Raw genomic sequence first — 18,407 nt, forward strand, 5'->3', positions numbered from 1 at the left:
ATTTCTGCTGGCGTTGAGGTGGACGGAACAGGCAGCGCGATGTGTGCGCGCATAATTGAGCCTACAGTCAGCCTCGGAGATCAATTGTGTAGTTCTTAATGTTCCAATCACTAATCTGACCTTATTGCAGTATTACCCTCTATTTCTAAGCTGCGGTTTAGGAGCCATGAAATATACGCGACGATTGTAACAGCGTGGGTACCGTTCTGCTACGATAGGAGCGGTGATGTTATACTTGAACAAGCGTTCAACCTGTTCGCAGCTGGTTAAATTGCGTGACTACTTGGTTCCATGGATGAGGTTTCCGCCTCTGAATAAAATAGTTTTGGCAAGTAATAGCAGCATACCTTACAGCCTGAATTAAGCTTGTCCAGTAAAGGGACTGTTTACGAACTGCGCGAGCGTCATAAGCAGTGGTAGGTGCTGGATTACATATATCTTTGTTCTATATACCGCATGGTCCAAGCATAAGGCATCAGCGGTTATATTTTTATAAACGTTGTGCGGCGTGACTATGCGAGGCCCTATTGCGGCGTTAGCCCGTTTTCTCTCGCTTTTTCGAGAAAGAGAATGATAACCGAATTTTTTTCCGATTGTGTTCGTTCCGTTCTCTACGACACACTGACACGTATTACGGAAATTTTGTCCTAAAAAATAGGCATCGCATTCTTTTTATGCGATCCCTCTCATATATTATGGCTGTATGCAGGCCAAAAAGTCAATGCCGAAGCGCACAGCTTACATATGTATCATGCTGGTTCACCAACCGCAGTGATCCCTGTGTTGAGCAGCGCCATCGGCCTCATGCAGGAAGGCTAGCGTAGCCATATGGTAATTTGGAGCCTACTAGACTTGAAGTGCGCGAGAACGATGCCGGTGCATCACAAGCATTTAGTAGCGCCTGCCGCTTAAATGTTTCGTGGTTGCCTTACGTGTACGCGTAGCAAGACGCGTATCCCATGCTGCGTGTGGTTGGGCCTTTAGGTTGGCCGTGCACGAGCATGCGCTCTTATGCTTTGTTTTACTCCCTACGCCAAGCGATCAGATAGTGAGCAGATTTACCATTTCATGCTGCTAATACAGAGACGCCGGTTTCCTTTGTTGAATTAAAACCGATACAAGCAAAATTGTTGACAACACATACACACACCGCGACTGATAATGTGCGTACACCGTGGCTGATAAAGCGCGTCACATTTTTGCGCCCCCAAGAGATATTTCGGCCTACTGTAGTTACCGATGCACCGAAAGGCTTCCCTGACGACCTTATATGAACGGACATGGCGTAGATATCACAAAGTGCCGTCTAAAACACCTCGAAATCGTTCCGCAGCACGCGACAGCAATACTTTCAAGCAGCGCTGCGCCGGATCGCCCAAGCCAGAGAGGCGGAAAGGCTCTCCGCGCGCACTATCCTCCTCGCCCGATGAAACGGTCTATAAAACCCTAGTTTCGCCATTCACCTTTTGCTTTGTTCACAGTCACTACCACGTGACATCTGGTGGAGGTGCTTTGCGTTCGTGTACCGGACACCCCCACAAAGCCGTGACCCAAGCCTGAACGCGGAAGACAACACCAGCATCGCCAAGAACCAGTGAGGTAGCCGCAGGCTGCAAGGACTGCCCCCGGAGCATGGACTTTTGCCTGAGACAACCAGGAAGATTGTCGCCCAGTCAACCCCAGTGGCAGCCCCAGCGTCCCCCATCGTGCTGCAGCAGCCCAGGGAACCTCCGACTTTCCGCGGTTCAACATTTGAGGACCCGGAAACCTGGCTTGAGACGTATGAGAGGGTCGCTGCATTTAACTGCTGGAACAGCGACGACAAACTTTGACATGTCTTTTTCACATTGGAAGATGCCGCTAGGATGTTGTTCGAGAACTGAGAAGCTGCCTTAACAATGTGGGACCTGTTCTGAAGCGGCTTCCTGCAGACATTCACGAGCGTCGTACACCGCAAATAAGCCCAAGCACTACTAGAAGCCAAGGAGAAACTTTTCGCCGGAATGGTACGGAGCCCACCGAAGACCGTCGATGAGTTTCTTCACGAGGCCACCAGCATCGAGAAGACACTGTAAATGTGGAACTGGCAATTCAACCGCCGCACAAACTCAACAAACTACACTGGAGATCAGTCACTTGCCACCGATGATCTGCGTGAGACTATCCGAGCGGTCGTGCGGGAGGAGCTACGGAAGCTGTTCCCCTCATCACAGCCTCAAATGGCTTCAATTGCCGATGCCGTCCATGAGGAGCTCCAACAACTACTCGAAGTAGCCCCTGAATCACCGTAGCCTCAGCCGCAAGCGATGACATATGCCGCTGTAGCCCGCCGCCACGTTCCCTCTCCGTGCCCACAGCAGGGCCCAGTGACGACACAGTTCCGTCATCCGCCACCACCCTCGCCGCCAGCATGCCAACCCATCACCCAACACAGCATTCCAAGGAAGACTGACGTTTAGCGCGGCCCGGCCACCGTCCGCTTTGCTATCACTGCGGAGAAGCCGGGCACATCTACCGTCGATGCCCATACCGAGAGATGGGAATCTGAGGGTTTGCCGTTAACGCACCGAGACCAAAGCTTGGCGAACGACCTCGCGATATCGCTGACTACCTTGCCGCCACTCAGTGGAGCCCTCGACGACCGTCCCGTTCGCCATCACTAGGCCGCTACCTGTCGCCGCAGCGCCAACGCATCACCAGCCCGGGGCCGCTCTGTGAGCCCATATCTGGAAAACTAAAAGCAGCAACCGATGGAGGTGCGGTTGCTGTTTGTCGAACTGACGAACATCCTCCGCCGCCGCCAAAGACGCCTAAGACACCACCTAATCACTAATCACTAGTAATTCATAATCACTACTACTAGTGATTATGGCAAGGCATTTATTTCCCAAATTCTCAAGGTATTTCTTTGGGTCAGTGAAACCATGCACAAATCTACTTCTACGTGTCTTCTGCAAACCAACGGCCTTACTGAGCGCTTCCACTGCACACTGTCTGACATGATTTTCATATATGTCCATCCTGACCACACTGACTGGGACCACAGTGACGTCTCCCTGTGTGCATTTGCATGAACTCCTGTTTGCATTTTGGCATATCTTGTAAATGGTGTAGTGCATAAACATTGCATGATATACAATTATGACTTGTATGGTGTATAAACTTAAACATTACATGGGATTACTTGTTTCATAGTATGACAGTGAAGACAATTGTATGCATCATGTTTGTTTTATTTTTACATCATTATGTTAAACATTTAGTATTTGTACTAGATTAATTGTCAAAGTGGTAGCGCTAAATTGTGAATTTGTGCATGATACCAGTGAAAGACAAGTACCGGCTCTCAATTGATTGCATATATTTTGCCGGTTTATTGTGTCAAAGTAGCACACATGGTTTTCTTCGCTTCTTGGTATTGATACCTTTTTTTAGAAATAAATTTGTCAAATATGTTGGCTTATACATTTGCTCTTGATTCTTTTCCATTTGTTCTCTCTTACAGTGGTCTGTTGTAATTGACGTCTTGAAAAAAGCATTGGAAGAAAATGAAGTGTCCTACATCATTCTTAAGCCAGGACCAAACTTCAAGGTTTGTGCATCTCATTTGAGCAAACTTCTGTATGTTTTTCTTCTTTTTATCTTCCTCCTTAACATCTTTCGTATCTAATACCCCTCACTCAGTTTGTGAGTTGTCCTTTACATGTGCTCGGATACATGATCTTTAGCTGCGAACAGCGCAGTTTCGATCAACAATCCTGAACCTTAGACGCGAAGGGCATACCTTGACAACTAAAATATACAAAAAAGAGTTTATGATCCAAATATTTCTTTGAAATAGAAAAGAAAAATTCAGGTTCGAAGCAGAGCTATAGCAAGGTCTTAGACTAAACAATGTCCTATGCACAGCTTACATTAAGTGAGCTGCAACGAGGCGCAGAAAGAAATGCTACCAACGGCTTTCTATTTTTGTCCAAGAAAATTCGAACGGTGATCCTAGAAATTTAAAAGCCTGTACCAAAATCTTGCATTGTGCTTTTCAAGGTAATAGACACTAACACCTAAAGATGCCAACAAATATAGAAGATCTGAGCAAAGGGCAAGGTTTGAGCAAGATCTGCTCTGTATGTGAAAACAATCGGCGCTTGTAGGGGGATGGGCAAGAGCTGTGCACAAGACACTGTGGTATGCATTGCTCGGAGCAGAATGATTGTTTATGCACGCAAGCTTATTCAAGGCAGTGCTGCTTCATCATACGGCTCTAAACGGCTCACTTATGGGCTCAGGTCTGATAATTCAAGGCAGAGGTAATGAGCAGATAGAGAGAAAAGGAGAGCAATGGATAGGTGCTCATACTTAGTGCATGCATTCTGCTCCGAATTTCAAAGTTATGATGACAGATGCACACCTTGCTGGTCACCTCAAAGACCAAAAGTGGCTGTTTGCTCAGCAGTCCTGGTAAAAAATTCTCTGATCATGTCTTCTAAGTTGAGTGTGGTGGTCCTTTCCTTGTGAACATGCAAAGTGAGAAGATGTGTGAGCCTCCTCTGTGTCATGCGGTTCCACTAGTATATTCTCATTCCGCGTAAAGTGCTGAATGAGCATTCTGCCAAAGCTAGAGATACAGGTACAGAAAGAAGTTGCATGTATTTGACAACTTGGTCAAGCAGCTCGTGGACTTATTCATATTTTGCCTGCAGTCTTCGAAATGCTTTCAATTGATAAAGACTCGACATTGGACAAAAATAGAAGGCAAAAGTAGAAACTACACCGAGAGATGGCTTAGATCAAAATTAGCTGTGTGCATGCTTAATGCCGTGCTTAGGTCATCAGCCGAGAATTGTCTTGCTCTGGCACTGTCAATCTGCGTGCCTTCTAATTTCACTAGCTGCTCCATGCCAGACTGATCAAAGTGCTCCCACATTTCACCCTTAATAGCCTCAAGGTATTTCTTGTGTGATGCTGCTTTGGGATTGAGTAAGTTGGCGAGAGAGAGACGTGTTGGACATATCAAACCTCCTCGGTGGCTTTGTAGGCTTTCCACTACTAGGCTCCTTCAGACCTAGCTGCATTGCAACAGCACTTGTGTAGTTCCACAACTCCTAAAACACGGTTTCAGACCACAGGCGGGACATTGCCTTGCACAGAGTCTCTGCAGCTTCTTTCACACCTGCAGCATGGAACGTTGAGCGTTGGAGGACCTTTGCTAGTTCCTCACACGGACCAAACAGAGCTATGGAGATATTTATTCCCAACAATGTTTCAAACTTTTCCAGGAGTGTTTGGTGTCTCTTCAAAATGGCTTTGCTGTTGTCTGCCATCGAGCCTTTTCCTTGAAAGATTTCATTCAGTGTTTCTTGCACCCTGGCATATTTCTCGGTGAACCTTTTCATTGACTTTACCCAAACTTTCCACCTTGTTGGGCAAAGTGCCAGAAGTCTATCTGGCATTCACTCTGGCTCATCCGATTGATCCCGTACTGAGGGAAAAACAATAGATAAATAAACAATTTAGTGCTTTTTTTAAATCGAAGCTTTCTTGGCCTCTTCCTTCGACTTTCCCACTGCTGCTGCTGCTGCTGCTGTGGGCTGCTGCTGTTGCGCACACTGCGTCAGGGGGTGGTTCAGAGCGTGTATATAGATTACAGGCGTGAGTAAGAGAGGAAAGGCAATGGGAGAAACTCGTTTTCACCCCACCACGTCGAATGCGCACAATGCCCTCTGGAGCTCCCTGGCCATTGCCATATTAGCTGCTTGACAGCTGTAATTATCTGTGACTCCCCACAGAAGTATTGCAGAAACTGCAGCGCTTCCCTTTCTACTAACGTGCGAGGCCATAGGGGAGGCGGATAGAACTGTAGAGAGAAGAAGAGGAGAAGAAGGAGAGGGAGTAGGAGAGGCAGTTTCCATATAAGAGAGGGGGGAGGTGACATGAGAAGGCAAGGAAACCCCACTACTATACGACAGCAGTTGCGGGGAAACAGGATAAGCTTAAGAGGAAGCTTTAGCTCGGGCCTAACTCCGAGGCGGCCTATTCACATACATGTAAAACGCAAAAACGTTTTTATGAGATAACCCCTGGACCGATTTTGATGAAATTTGTTGCACTTGAAAGAGAAAGTTAAATTCTAGTTATCGTCAATCAAAGCATCCAGCACAGAAAGCTTTGCTTACATCAGTTCCCACAGTGCATGGGATCTGCATAATTTTTTATGCAAGAATGACTTTGCAACGATATTTTATGGTACTCTAAGCATTGTCAATGATATCGCAGCTCTTACTAGTTTCCTGCAATACAACATCTAGGCAATGATTACTACGGTGTACATAGCTCAGAATCACTAATTTTTTACAGTGCAAGCTGTTATGGGCTAATTCTAATAGTTGTTTTGGTTGGCGATGGTGTCTGCTGCCACTGCCAGTGTCCTTCGCATCTATCGCTGGCAACGAGAAAAAAAAATCTCAGTTCCCGCTGGGATCGAACCAGGGCCCACTGCGTGGGAGTGAGGTACTCTACCATTGAGCCACGCCAGTGCTTGCTAGTGAAGTGAAGATGCACTAGGACTAAGGCGCACTAGCTGCACTAGGACTAAGTGTCCTAGCGCGCCAGGAGACACACAATGTGAGATGCGTGCCACTTAGCGTCAGTACGTGTGTACTTTGCATTGCACTTGCATACCATGTAGCAGTTTATAGGTTGCAGTACAAGGTAGATAGAGAAGGTTTAAGAAAGAAAAAGAATATTAATACGATAGCATTAAGGGCCCCGTGTCGCGGGAAATCCAGCATCTGCGGCCGTGAAAATCGTCCCAAACCACCCATCTCGAACCATGCAGGACTTCCGCATGGCACATAGGCATTACTGAACTAATTGACTTTCCCAAAGTAAAATGTGCCAGAAAATTCATAAAGTACGATTTAAACACAACCTACAGATATGGTAGCGTCGGATTGTAATTTGAATACACGAAAAAACATAATTCTGTTAAGCGAAAACCTAAACACAAACACTTTTTCAGCTGCCGTTTGAGGTCTATCTTAGTAGAAGCGGTGCTGCCCGCTTGGTTCATTGCAACACCATAAAGAAAAAAGAACCAGAAAGCTCACCTTCGTGCATAGCATTCACCACCAGCATTTCCAGGAAAACATTACGGTTACATAAGATGCAGTTCCCGGCAAGTGTGAGAAGCAGTCGGGGATCTTTGAATACTATTGCGTTCCACTCTTAAAGGCGAAGCTTAAGCATCCTTGCAAATTTTAAGGAGATGTCTAAAAAAATCCTAGAATGAAAAATGTGTATCGCATACTTGACTGAATCAAGCAGGCCAGGTAACTGTTTGTCACTGCCCTGTTTCAAAGGGGATGCCAATAAATTATAATCATTGTTATCATCACCATCGTATTGTGCTACTTGTCACACGAAGTGAGATGCGCACCACATAGCATCGATATGTGTACACTTTGCATTGCGGTTACATATTATTACACCAGGTGGCATGCCATGTAGAACTTCATAGGTAGCAGTACAAGGTAGATAGAGAAGGTTAGAGGAAGAAAAAGAAGTTCAAGGAGGTGTACGAAAATGCTGGATTAAAAAAACATTTATAGCATACCTGAATAAATCAAGCAGGCTAGTTGACTGTTTGCCACCACCCCCTTTCAGAGGGGATGCCAATAAATCATCATCATCATCATGAGCTTCAGCTCGTGCAACTTGTCACAACTTGACCTGTGCGCCACATAGTGTCGATACAGGCAAATTTTGCATTGCAGTTGTGTTGTATTCCATCAAGTGTCCCAACATATAGCAGTTGCACGTAGCAGTTTCATGTTGTATGTAGCTGGCCTGGTCAACTCAAGCAGGCCATGTGATTATTTGTCACCACCTCATTTGAAAGGGTATGCAAGTAAATGATCATCAGCAGCAACAGCAGCAACATTGTATTGTGCCACAGATCAAGGAATGTGACATGTGCGCTGTGTAGTCTTGATACCTGTGTTTACTCTTTGGTACACATTACTGTGCCTCTTCGCAAGAGATGAACCCTCTAGTGCGTGCTGCCAAAAATGGAGCTCCTATGGAGGCGCTCCTGCAGCTTACGCTGTAACTGTGGTGCAAGAGCCGTGCAGGCATCTGGCGTTTTTCTGGACTCCTGCAAGACAGCCGGATGTGTTGTGGAAATCAAGGTCAAGACACAAAATCATATCTTTGATGGCCATGTACAGCATGTCAGCCCTGCTATTGGCATGTTGTACAGGCCAATATAATATTCGTGGACATTGTGTGCCCTGTCAGCCCAATGCACGCAGATGGAAAACTCTTCACCTGTCACATATGTTGTTCCATCAGCTATTATGCTGTAGAACTGGCTACAAACCACATCTCTAACAATTTGCTGCTGTATCATGTGGGCCAGGATCTCAACTCATTCTGCACATCACGGCTTATTAATTTGTCTGTTTTTGCCATCCATTTCCTCAATGCTGAAACATCTGACTTTTGATCAAGCAAATCATGTAGATTTTCATCATATTTAGTGCACCCAATCAGAGCTAGGCCCACGCGACACAGGTAGCGGACGAAGTTTACAATGGCATATAGTGCTGTCCTGGCTTCCTCCTGCTGCTTGCTGTACTGCTGTATTAGGAGCGGTGTTACATGGATACCCGTCTGCCCAAACAGGTTGTGGTTCAAGGAATCTGAGTGGAACTGGCTTTTTGTCATGGCGTCAGAACCTCTCTATAGCTTTTTCCCAGTTATTAAAATCAGTCTTCACAAAAGCTAGTTCTGCTGCTCCAGGTCTGCAACCCTTTTCCTTGGAAAATAAAATGCGTTCGTGACAAAGCACTATATCTCTTTTGCTGTCATAAGGTACTCGTGCGAATTTTTCTAACCAATCCTGCTGGCAGCACCTGTTACTCTTGTTTCTTGAAAATGTGTAGCTTTGGGAAGGAAGTGAGTGAAGGCCGGATGCAACTGACTTGTCCTCACTTGGTTTGCTCCATGGTGAACTCCCGCCACCAAGCAAGTGTGTGCTGCCTGCCTTGCTCAAGTCCACTCTTATTCCAGTTTGTCCAACTGGCCCCGACGTCGCAGGCGCTTTTACAAAGAGAAGAAATTAACGTTTAGTACAGTAATCAATGGGTTTAGTTGGTGGACGTTCATTTAGTGCGCACAATCGGAGCTTAGCCCGTGTACAGTACGATCATGAAGAAAATAAGTTCTTTACTTTGGCTGTGTTGTCATCTCGGCAGATCTGTAATGGCTCTATGCAAATACTGAGAGTCTATCCTCCTTTTAAAATTGTGGAGCACACATTATAGCCTCAACAGTGGAGACAATTTGCCTGCAGAACAGTTTGTGGACAATGGCAATGACTGGGAAAGCTGGACGCAATCAGGCTGTATTCATTGTCCGACAGCGATATCTATGGCAGCCACAAGTTTCGACAAGGTTCCTGCGTAAGTCAAAAGATTTAAGTTGCGTCCATTGGCTACTATTTAAAGTGCAGTTTTATTCGAGAAGCCTTACTGTCAGAGCGTGTATCTTGCGTAATATGGCTGCATTGCTGGGATGGAGACTCGGGACAGGCACCTACTAATAACAACACAAAATCAGGAGGAGAATAAAAGAATAAAATTTACACATGCGCTCAGGAAGTGTAAAGAAACATGTGCAGGCATTACATGTAATACCTTCTGGAGTTTCGTTTCTTGCACAAAACGGTTTTGGCGCTGGCAGAAAGAAACTGTCTACCTTCTGTTGAAAAGCCAGCATCGTGGTGCACATATGACTCACGTGCAACACAGACCCTCTGAGACTGAGGTGAAGCAGCACGAATTGATACAAACTAGATACTAGAATGCCTGACATGACTTTACATGGTTGTCGCTGCCAGTAAATTATGAAAAGATGATTTGTTAACAGATGATTGGTTTGTAGTCTTCATGATCGTTTAACTCTTTCCCTACAGTGGGGAAAATAGGTGTTGTTTGAAGGTTATGCCAGATTTTTTTTCACAACAAACTACTGCACTCAATATTTTGTGTAATACGTGAACAAAAAGCAGAATGAATGCATTTTCATGCATAAATGTTTTAGTCCCAAGATACATGTCGTGAAGGAGATATAAATTGCCGGAATCAAGATTGTGGGATAAAACAGAACAATGTATTAAAGACATGCTTGTATCTACTAAGAAACAAATGTTATAAAAGTTATGAGATATGGAAAATGTATTGCCATCTAATAGGCACTATATTTGAAAAAATCAAAATTTTTTATTGGAGAGGTCTTCTACTACAAAAATTTAACTGCAAGCACTGCCTTTGAGTGTGCCATGTGGCGAAGTAGTTCCTTGATGTAAAACATAGCGGAATGTTGCATGTCTTGCGGTAAACTCTTGTTCTTGGTTTTCCTGTCGTAGAATTTCTTGCAGTTTCTACAAGTCTCCATCTTGGCAGGCTCTCAAGCACTCCAAACGACAACAAAGAGGGGCCAAAGCATAAAGCAAAACTAACTGGGCTGCGGTTGTTGATGTTCTCAGCCAGTTTGCATCATCGTCGCTCTCAAGAGTCAAAGTCCGACAAAAAGGCAGAATCCTCAGACTTGCGGTTGCTCGATTCATAGATAAAATCAGCTGCAGATGCAGCGGAATCGCAAGACTTGCTATCTTTTGAAGTGCGCACGTGTGCTGCTTTCAGAGGTGGCCATTTTTGCTTTCTACTTTGACAATTGCAAAACTTTGAGATGTGTCTAAAAATCACCGCCAAGTAGGAAAAATGCGAACTGCTTAGGAAACAAAAATATAGTTCTCCTCCTTCATATCTGATGGTGCAGTGTGTCCGTGAGTGGCATGCAAGGTCTCTAAAGCGGCATTCCAAACCATTGACAGCGGGCTAACGATGCCCAATGGCACGGTAGGGAAAGAGTTAAACAATATTAACAATTCACAATATTATCCTCTTGTGCATTATTTATTTTCATCACAGCAAAGATAGTGCGATGTGGAGTGTGCGACAGTGACAGGTCCCGGCAGGTGGTGCCAAGGATGCCGAATGCAAGTGGCTGGGTCATGCAAGATTACACAAGACTCTTCCACCAGTGTATCTTAACTGCTTGGCCTTTAGGTGTGCAACGAATGCACCGGTCAAATTGTTGACATATTCGTGATGCAATTGGCATATATAGGCATGGCGCTTCACTGAGCAGATGGTGCCCATATATGTACAGTATGTGTTTGCATTCATGAAAGAGTGCAAATAAAATAAATCAAGGAAGGTAATCATTGCAACATCATGTTTCTTTACAATAATTGAGGTTGTTCGTTGCAGTGAATGTTTCATCGGGTAGATGGTTGTATTGATGTCCTAGTCTGGTGTTACACACTGCATTGAGCAAACAGATACTTTCCTTCTACATCTCTGCTCTAGTTATTTCCATGCATTGTTGGTGGTACATGCCAGATGCAGGCCTTAAGACAGTTGGCATGCCAGTATAATACTCAAGCGAACTTTGTGGAGTTGTGTGCGGTGTAGTTGTTGCACAATACTCGGCTCATTACTTGTTTGCGTCTCAGCTTAACGCTACGCCTGCAGCCATGTCAATCGTGTTCTTGACAGCCCAGACACAGCGAAAAGAAAGCTTTTTGAAAAAGAAGTTTCAGGAACTGACAGGTGCTGCTCACTGAAAACTTGGGCTTCAAGTTGGGAAACTCCACAAGTGGAGTCCTTGCCGAATTTTGTCCCTGACCTGTCTCAGGGTAGATCAACCACCGCTTTTTGCCCATTTGACCCACCAGCATCATCAAATGAAGATGCATCAGAGAGAAGGGGTAGTTAACATGAGAGATATCGGGAGAGATGTATTGATGATCAACTTTTTGTTTATTCAACATGGCAGCAACAAGCACTAAATGGGACCATGACTAGCTAGGGGGAGCAGGGATGAAAGACAGAGGGAAGGGTGGCAGTGCGGGCTGAGCCCCATGTTGTAGCTTCTACGGGGCGGCCGGACGAAAGGTTTACGACATGAGGCCTAAACGGCCGGGGCGCGCAGCGCCGCAAGAAAGAGCCGGACAGCTTCAGTGGGGGCCAGACAAAGAATGAATGTTTATTTCTGCGGAGGCAACTTACAGCATTTGGCGCTGAGTGGCGCCCTGACGTAAAGACCCAAAACCGAAACCAGAAGTTAACACAGGATACCACATCGCCTCTCCCTTGAAAGGAAAAATGCTCTACTCACTCTCCTCGCAACACACGTAAGTCACGAGTCAAAGAACACATGTTAGCACTGTAACACACATGATTAGTGATGACATCTTTACACAATAGAAAATTATATCTTTGGCTTCCCCATTTAAAAAAAACGCACAACATGAAAACTGAATATGAACTATTGCACTCCAGCTCTGCAGTTTCAGTACCCGTCTTGGGAGGACGATGAGATGCAGCCTTGCACACACCGATAACACACACGCTTGAAGCGGAAAAGACCGTCATGAGTTATAAAAGTAGTAAGCTCACGGCTTTCTTCGGATAATAAGACCTGATGATAAGCGGACTGCGAGTCCAACTTACTAAAGACAGTAGCACCAGCGAGTCGATGCAACAGTTCGTCAGCTCTTGGTAGTGGAAAGGCGTCGATGATGATAGCCTTGTTGGGGTCTCGAAGATCGATGCAAAGTCGAATGGAATTGTCCTTCTTTCGAACGACGACGAGCGGAGAAGTCCACTCGGACGCAGTGACTCGTCGTGCCAAGCGCCGAATGCACAAGCAGGCACTAGCCTTTGTAGCGCGGTGACGAAGTCCTGGAAGGTTTCCCCAGGTAGTTGCTTCCTGTCCCGGAAGATAATGCGGTGCACCAGGGGATTGGAGCTTTCTTCGTAGTGCTGGTCGAAGATGCGAAGAATGTCTTCGAATGTAGTGGCCGTCTGGTCCGTTTGCGACGCGAGGTCATAGTAGAGACGCTGCCCCTCAAAGCCTAAATTACTCAGTAAAATGGCTTTCTTCCTCTCGTCTTGTAATGCTTCGCATCCAGTCGCCTGAAGAAACATGCAAAAAGAATGTTCCCATGTGAGCCACGGTACCGAAGGAGTACCGGGTAATGCAAGGAAAGGCAGCATGGGTGGTGCGAACGCCATGCTGGGCACGGAGAACAAAGGCGGGGGAGTTGCGGTGGACGATGTCGAAGTGGACGTAACGTCTTGCATGCCGGAAGCAGGGGAGCAGCAGAAGTAGAAAGGCAAGGGGACGTAAAAAGTAAAGTGAGCGGTTTACCTCGTCACCAGTTTGTTGTAGCTTCGACGGGGCAGCCAGACGAAAGGTTTATGGCATGAGGCCTAAACGGCCGGGGCAAATTTGTTGTAGCTTCGACGGAGCGGCCGGACGAAAGGTTTACGACATGAGGCCTAAACGGCCAGGGCACGCAGCGCCGCAAGATAGAGCCGGACAGCTTCAGTCGGGGACCAGACAAAGAATGAATGTTTATTTCTGCGGAGGCAACTTACAGCGTTTGGTGCTGAGTAGCGCCCTGACGTAAAGACCCAAAACCGAAACCAGAAGTTAACACAGGATACCACACCCCATAAAGAAAAACTCTGGGGGGTGAGGCTCTAGCTCCCCCAGAGTCCCTTAAGGACCAAAATTTTGGACACCTTACAGCGCATTTAAGGCAGCGTTTTAAGGACGTCTTACAGTGCATTTACAGCACAACATTCTATAACTTGAAAATAGCAATATTTTGGCTTTTATACATCGCTGGCATCACTGCTGCATGGTAATCAGCCATGTTGCTGGCACCTCCTCACAACTGAAACTAGTGAAGTCTAGTTGATCCAGCACTGATGGCATGCAAACTGCAAGACAAGCCAAGCACGGCAAGCTTATCCACTTATTAAAGCAAAGTGCTCTCTGGAATTCCCTGGCCATCGACACAATGTCCTTTGGAATGCTGTAATTACATGTGAGCATTGCAAAAGCTGCAGCGCTTACCTACGTACTCATGTGCAACAGCCCAGAAGGGAGATAGAATGGTAGACAGAGGAGACAAGGAATGCATAAAGCCAACGCCATGACGAAAGAGGTGAATGATCACCTTTTGCTTGTGGTCGCTTGCATACATGAGATGATTGCAGGAGAAGAGAAAGGCTCCGTCAGAAATCATGCTTCCCTTGTGGTCTCCAATAAAAGAGATGCTACTACTAGACATGGCAATAGTTGTGGACAAACTACAATAATAATAATAATAATAATAATAATAATAATAATGCATAGTACGGTATGGCACATTTCTGCTATTTCTGAAAAATAAATACTGTGCAATGCTGTACTTTGTCCATGCTGACAACTGACTCGGGGCATGCAGAAGCAAAGCCGCATTAAAGCACTACGGTGTCAAAATGACTATATGCAAGTGGTGGTCCAGCATCATCAACACTTCAGCCACGATGTCCCTACCCTGCAACACTGGGAGACCGTACTGTGTGACGGAAGGGTGGCCAGCGGGTGCTGGTTCATCGGGCATGGGATGTGGCAGCAGGTTTTTTTCCTAAGGCTTCCATAAAAGGATTTCTTTGTCTTACCAACCATGCGATGGGCTGTGTGAGGGAATGACAGTGCTAACCTTCTTGCAGACTGCATACAATGGTGCACAACAACGGCTCGAGCAAACATGTCTTGCTGTGCACTTTGTGTACCACTTAGACAAAGGCGAGTGATGCATGCAAGGTAACATTTCACACCACACCATCACCGTTGCATGCCATCGAAATCACCGCCAAATACTGTCAATGAACACAAAGAGCACAGAAAACTTCCCTTACACTGATTCCCAGAGTGTGTGGGATCTGCATATTTTTTATTTTTATTGTGATAGCAATTATATGGACACTCCAAGTGAATTTATGCCATTGTTGTCACCGTGAGGTTTCGTATGCACAGTAGAACCTCATTGATATGTTCCCGCTGCGTACAGTTTTCCCGGTGGCAACGTTCACAATCGAGAACACAGAAAAAGACCCAATAGAGTTACGCTCGTTTTTTACCGGTTCATACGTTCCCAGAAAACATGATTTTTTGGTACGAATGTTCAGTACGTTGCCAAACTGTGATCGTATGATTTGTTTGCCGGCCGCTAGATCCCATGTAAACAAGAAAATGCGTGAGCTGCGCACAATCGAGAACAGTACATAGCTGCCCGCTGCGGCAGCTTCACTGCAATACTGGCCCACCCGTCCCACGTGAAAACGTCGGTGCACACTCAGTTTGTCATTTTGATACCCGCAAATCTCCTAGGTCGTTGCATGTAGCATTCACAGCTGTCACCACCAATCCTATTGCGATAAGCATCTTCGCGTATCTGTTTCACAGCATGTGGTGCCATCGGAAGCGTAGCACATAATTTTCATAGGGGATAACCAAAACATGTTGTCGTTCCCGGCTGCAGACTATGAGCGTATACATTTTCCGACCACTACATCCCATGTGAAAAAGAAAAGGGGCGAGGCGCGTGCAATCGAGACCAGTATACGGTCGCCCGTCTCACATGAAAACAACAGTACACACAGTTTATTATTCCGGTACGAGCAAATCTCTGCCTGGGTCATCGCTGCCGCATTCACAGCTATCCCTGCCAAACCTTGTGATAAGCATCTTCACCTATCTGTTTTACAGTGCATGGTGCTTAGTGTCAGTGGTAGTGTGTCGTGCGCTTTTGTAGGCCATACATCAAACGTGTGGCCGTTCCCTGCTGCAGGCAGTGCAATATAGGCATCACGTTTTGCTTCAGCGCTATCCGGAGTTGCCCAACAGCTCGATTTCATTTCGGTTTTCCCGGCACCCTCTTACAACACCACGCAACAGGAAAACAACAAGACGCGTCTCGAGCTGCCGGAGCACCACCAGCTCGGCGCGCGTTGGCATCTCGTGCCCCAACAATCCACGCGACACTTCGTTTTAGGCAGATGTCAACAATAGTTGAGTCTGTCAAATTTTTTGAGTTATTTGGATTGTACATTTTCTCGGCTAGTACGTTTTTTTCCAAAATGTATGAACAATGTTCTACGGTATTTAAGTATATGTGTGCTATACGCCATGCTGTGCTATGTGACATGCAGTATATGCGGGTTATATTGTCACACCATTCTATCACTAGAGTTGCTCATACCAGGTCTTACATTCTCGACAGAATTATTCCTCAGAATATACAGAATGGCAGCCCACAAACAAATATGAAAGAAAACACCAACAGCGTGCACCTTTTATCTGAAATCTTCTCAGACTTATAAAGTGCAAAACAACAGCAGAGCTCAAACCTGAAAATGTAATTTTATTGCTGCAGCTGTGTACTACCTCTGAGATGGGCCCAAAAAAAGAGATTTGAAATATACCAAATACAGAAAAGTGGTAGTAAAGTTGCTAAGAAAGACATTGGCTTTAATTAATACACGTAAATGAAATTTTCCGATGGCATGATTCAAACAGAGGACGCCTAGCACAACAGCTCATTTTTACTTAGCTTATGTATATTTCAATCCATATTTCCATTACAGCTACGAGTCTTACACTTCGTGTGATGTTCTAACATGTTGCTATGCCATTCACTGATTTTCCTTTATGGTGAAACTGTAACATTTTAATCGAGCCGCAGCTTATTACCATGCAGTGTGCTCCTACGCAGGTATATTTTTTCTCCCATGCAAAATGAGTTCGGCTGTGCAAAACAAGAGTGTGAAGAAGTAAAGAAAACATCCGGTTTACATCTCCATTCTTTTTATTTAAAGCCTAATTGTAAAGCATTCTTGTGTGAATTCTGCTGGTGTTGGCTCTGCGTGTCCAGCGTTTGTTCATTTATATGTCGCACTGAAACCACGTTAACATGTACCTGGTGGGAACGTGGCACAACTACTCACTAGACAGTAGGACCCATCAAATACAAATTAGTGTCTCTTGACGTGTGCGGCCCAGCTAGCAACAAAGAAATAAATGCTATGCCACAGTAAATGTTGCCTAAAATATGCACAACAAGGTTTCTTCCCTAAAAAAATTCTGCCTCTCTAACATTACCATGTGTCACCGCGAAGGCGAGCACCATTTCGAAACTTTGGCAGAGAACACAGTGGCAAAGCTGATGACTTGTCCGGCTTTCCCCGATGTGTGGGTGCATGTTTCAGATTTTTCAGCTTTCAAATTTTATAAGTGCAGTAGTGTTATAGATATTTAAATGCCTGTCGTATTCAGGATGAGGTCCCATAGTTCGAGATTGTAAGGGGCCTCCTCTGATGGCAATTCAGGAGAAAGATTAAATTGCCATGACAAAACATACTAAGAAGTTATTTGTTACAGTGTGCAGTATAACTTTAACTGAGGAGAATGCAGTGCAACAGGACACAGACAAAGGAGACAAAGTACACTGAACGAGTACTTTTTTGTTGTGTTATTTTTGGCATTTTTTTGTCGCTTTTGCCACGTTTTGGTTCTGGCACTTAATGTGTGTGCACTCACACAAGTGATGCTAAAAATTGCATGAAATGGTTGCATCTTTAGGTAGATAAAATTTTCAAGTGATCTGGCGTGGCAGATTGTGTGTGGAAATGTGATATGCCTCTGCTGCACACACATAAAGAAGCGGTTGGCTCCAATAAAATTTCAGTTGTAAAGAGTACTTATTCACTGTACTGTGTCTTCTTTGTCCGTGTCTTTCAAGGTGAAGCTTCCTTTGCGAAGTTCGGGCGTCTTGAGCCTATCTATCTATCTATATATATAGCCTCCTACGTCGTGATGCTGTCATAATTTTTTCTGCAGGATGTATATCAAAATAAACATGGGGTGGAATGACATGCATGCATATATAACATGAATGATGTGTCATGTCATCAGTGGCATGACACATTTGTCATGGCATGTATGTCATGACATGAATGGTATGAATGACATGCTACCGTCATGGTCATTTCTTTAACTCAATATATAGGGTGTGTCCGGAAAGTAATGCTCTTATTTTTTTCCTGGTGCTGCTATTAGATATACCACGACCAGATTGGTTGGGTTAGTGGGGGGGAGGCTCTTAGCTTTTCATCATTGTCTAGCAAAGTCTGCTCCAAGCTTTGGGAGCGTCAGGGTCGCTGTTTTCGTGAACCTCCTGATAGTGCTCTGTCACAACGTGCGATGGCATCCACATGCGAACACTAACGATCAAGCTCTGTGCTAAACTCTATAGAAGTCTTGCCGATACCTACCAAATGATTCAGCAAGCCTACGAGAATTTTGCTTATACTCTCAAGTTTTAAGGTGGTTGAAGGTATTTAAAGGGGGCCAAGAAGACACGAATAATGAATCCCACTCTGGACGGCCATCAGCGAGCAAAAGCGATGAAAATGTGTCTCGTGTTCGTGATCTTTTGAACACCG

The 18,407-nt window shown here is 45.3% G+C and overlaps 2 protein-coding genes across 10 annotated transcripts in view; one reads left to right on the top strand and one right to left on the bottom strand.

The window, feature by feature from the left end:
- Positions 1 to 18,407, top strand: part of LOC142586040 (E3 ubiquitin-protein ligase SHPRH) — a 444,374-nt gene that overhangs the window by 279,240 nt on the left and 146,727 nt on the right. For 5 of the 7 annotated variants that reach the window (XM_075697267.1, XM_075697264.1, XM_075697269.1 and 2 more), the window contains one exon: positions 3,506 to 3,592. The exons of the other annotated variants lie outside the window; for them this stretch is intronic. In XM_075697267.1, the coding sequence (XP_075553382.1) occupies positions 3,506 to 3,592 (87 nt within the window). Of the gene's footprint in view, positions 1 to 3,505; positions 3,593 to 18,407 lie in introns of those variants that run through there. 7 annotated transcript variants of the gene reach the window in all.
- LOC142586043 (uncharacterized) overlaps positions 1 to 18,407 on the bottom strand; it is a 95,147-nt gene that overhangs the window by 28,701 nt on the left and 48,039 nt on the right. The window lies entirely within an intron of this gene.

This window comes from Dermacentor variabilis, chromosome 6, assembly GCF_050947875.1.
Source record: "Dermacentor variabilis isolate Ectoservices chromosome 6, ASM5094787v1, whole genome shotgun sequence".
NCBI classification, from domain to species: Eukaryota; Metazoa; Arthropoda; class Arachnida; order Ixodida; family Ixodidae; genus Dermacentor; species Dermacentor variabilis.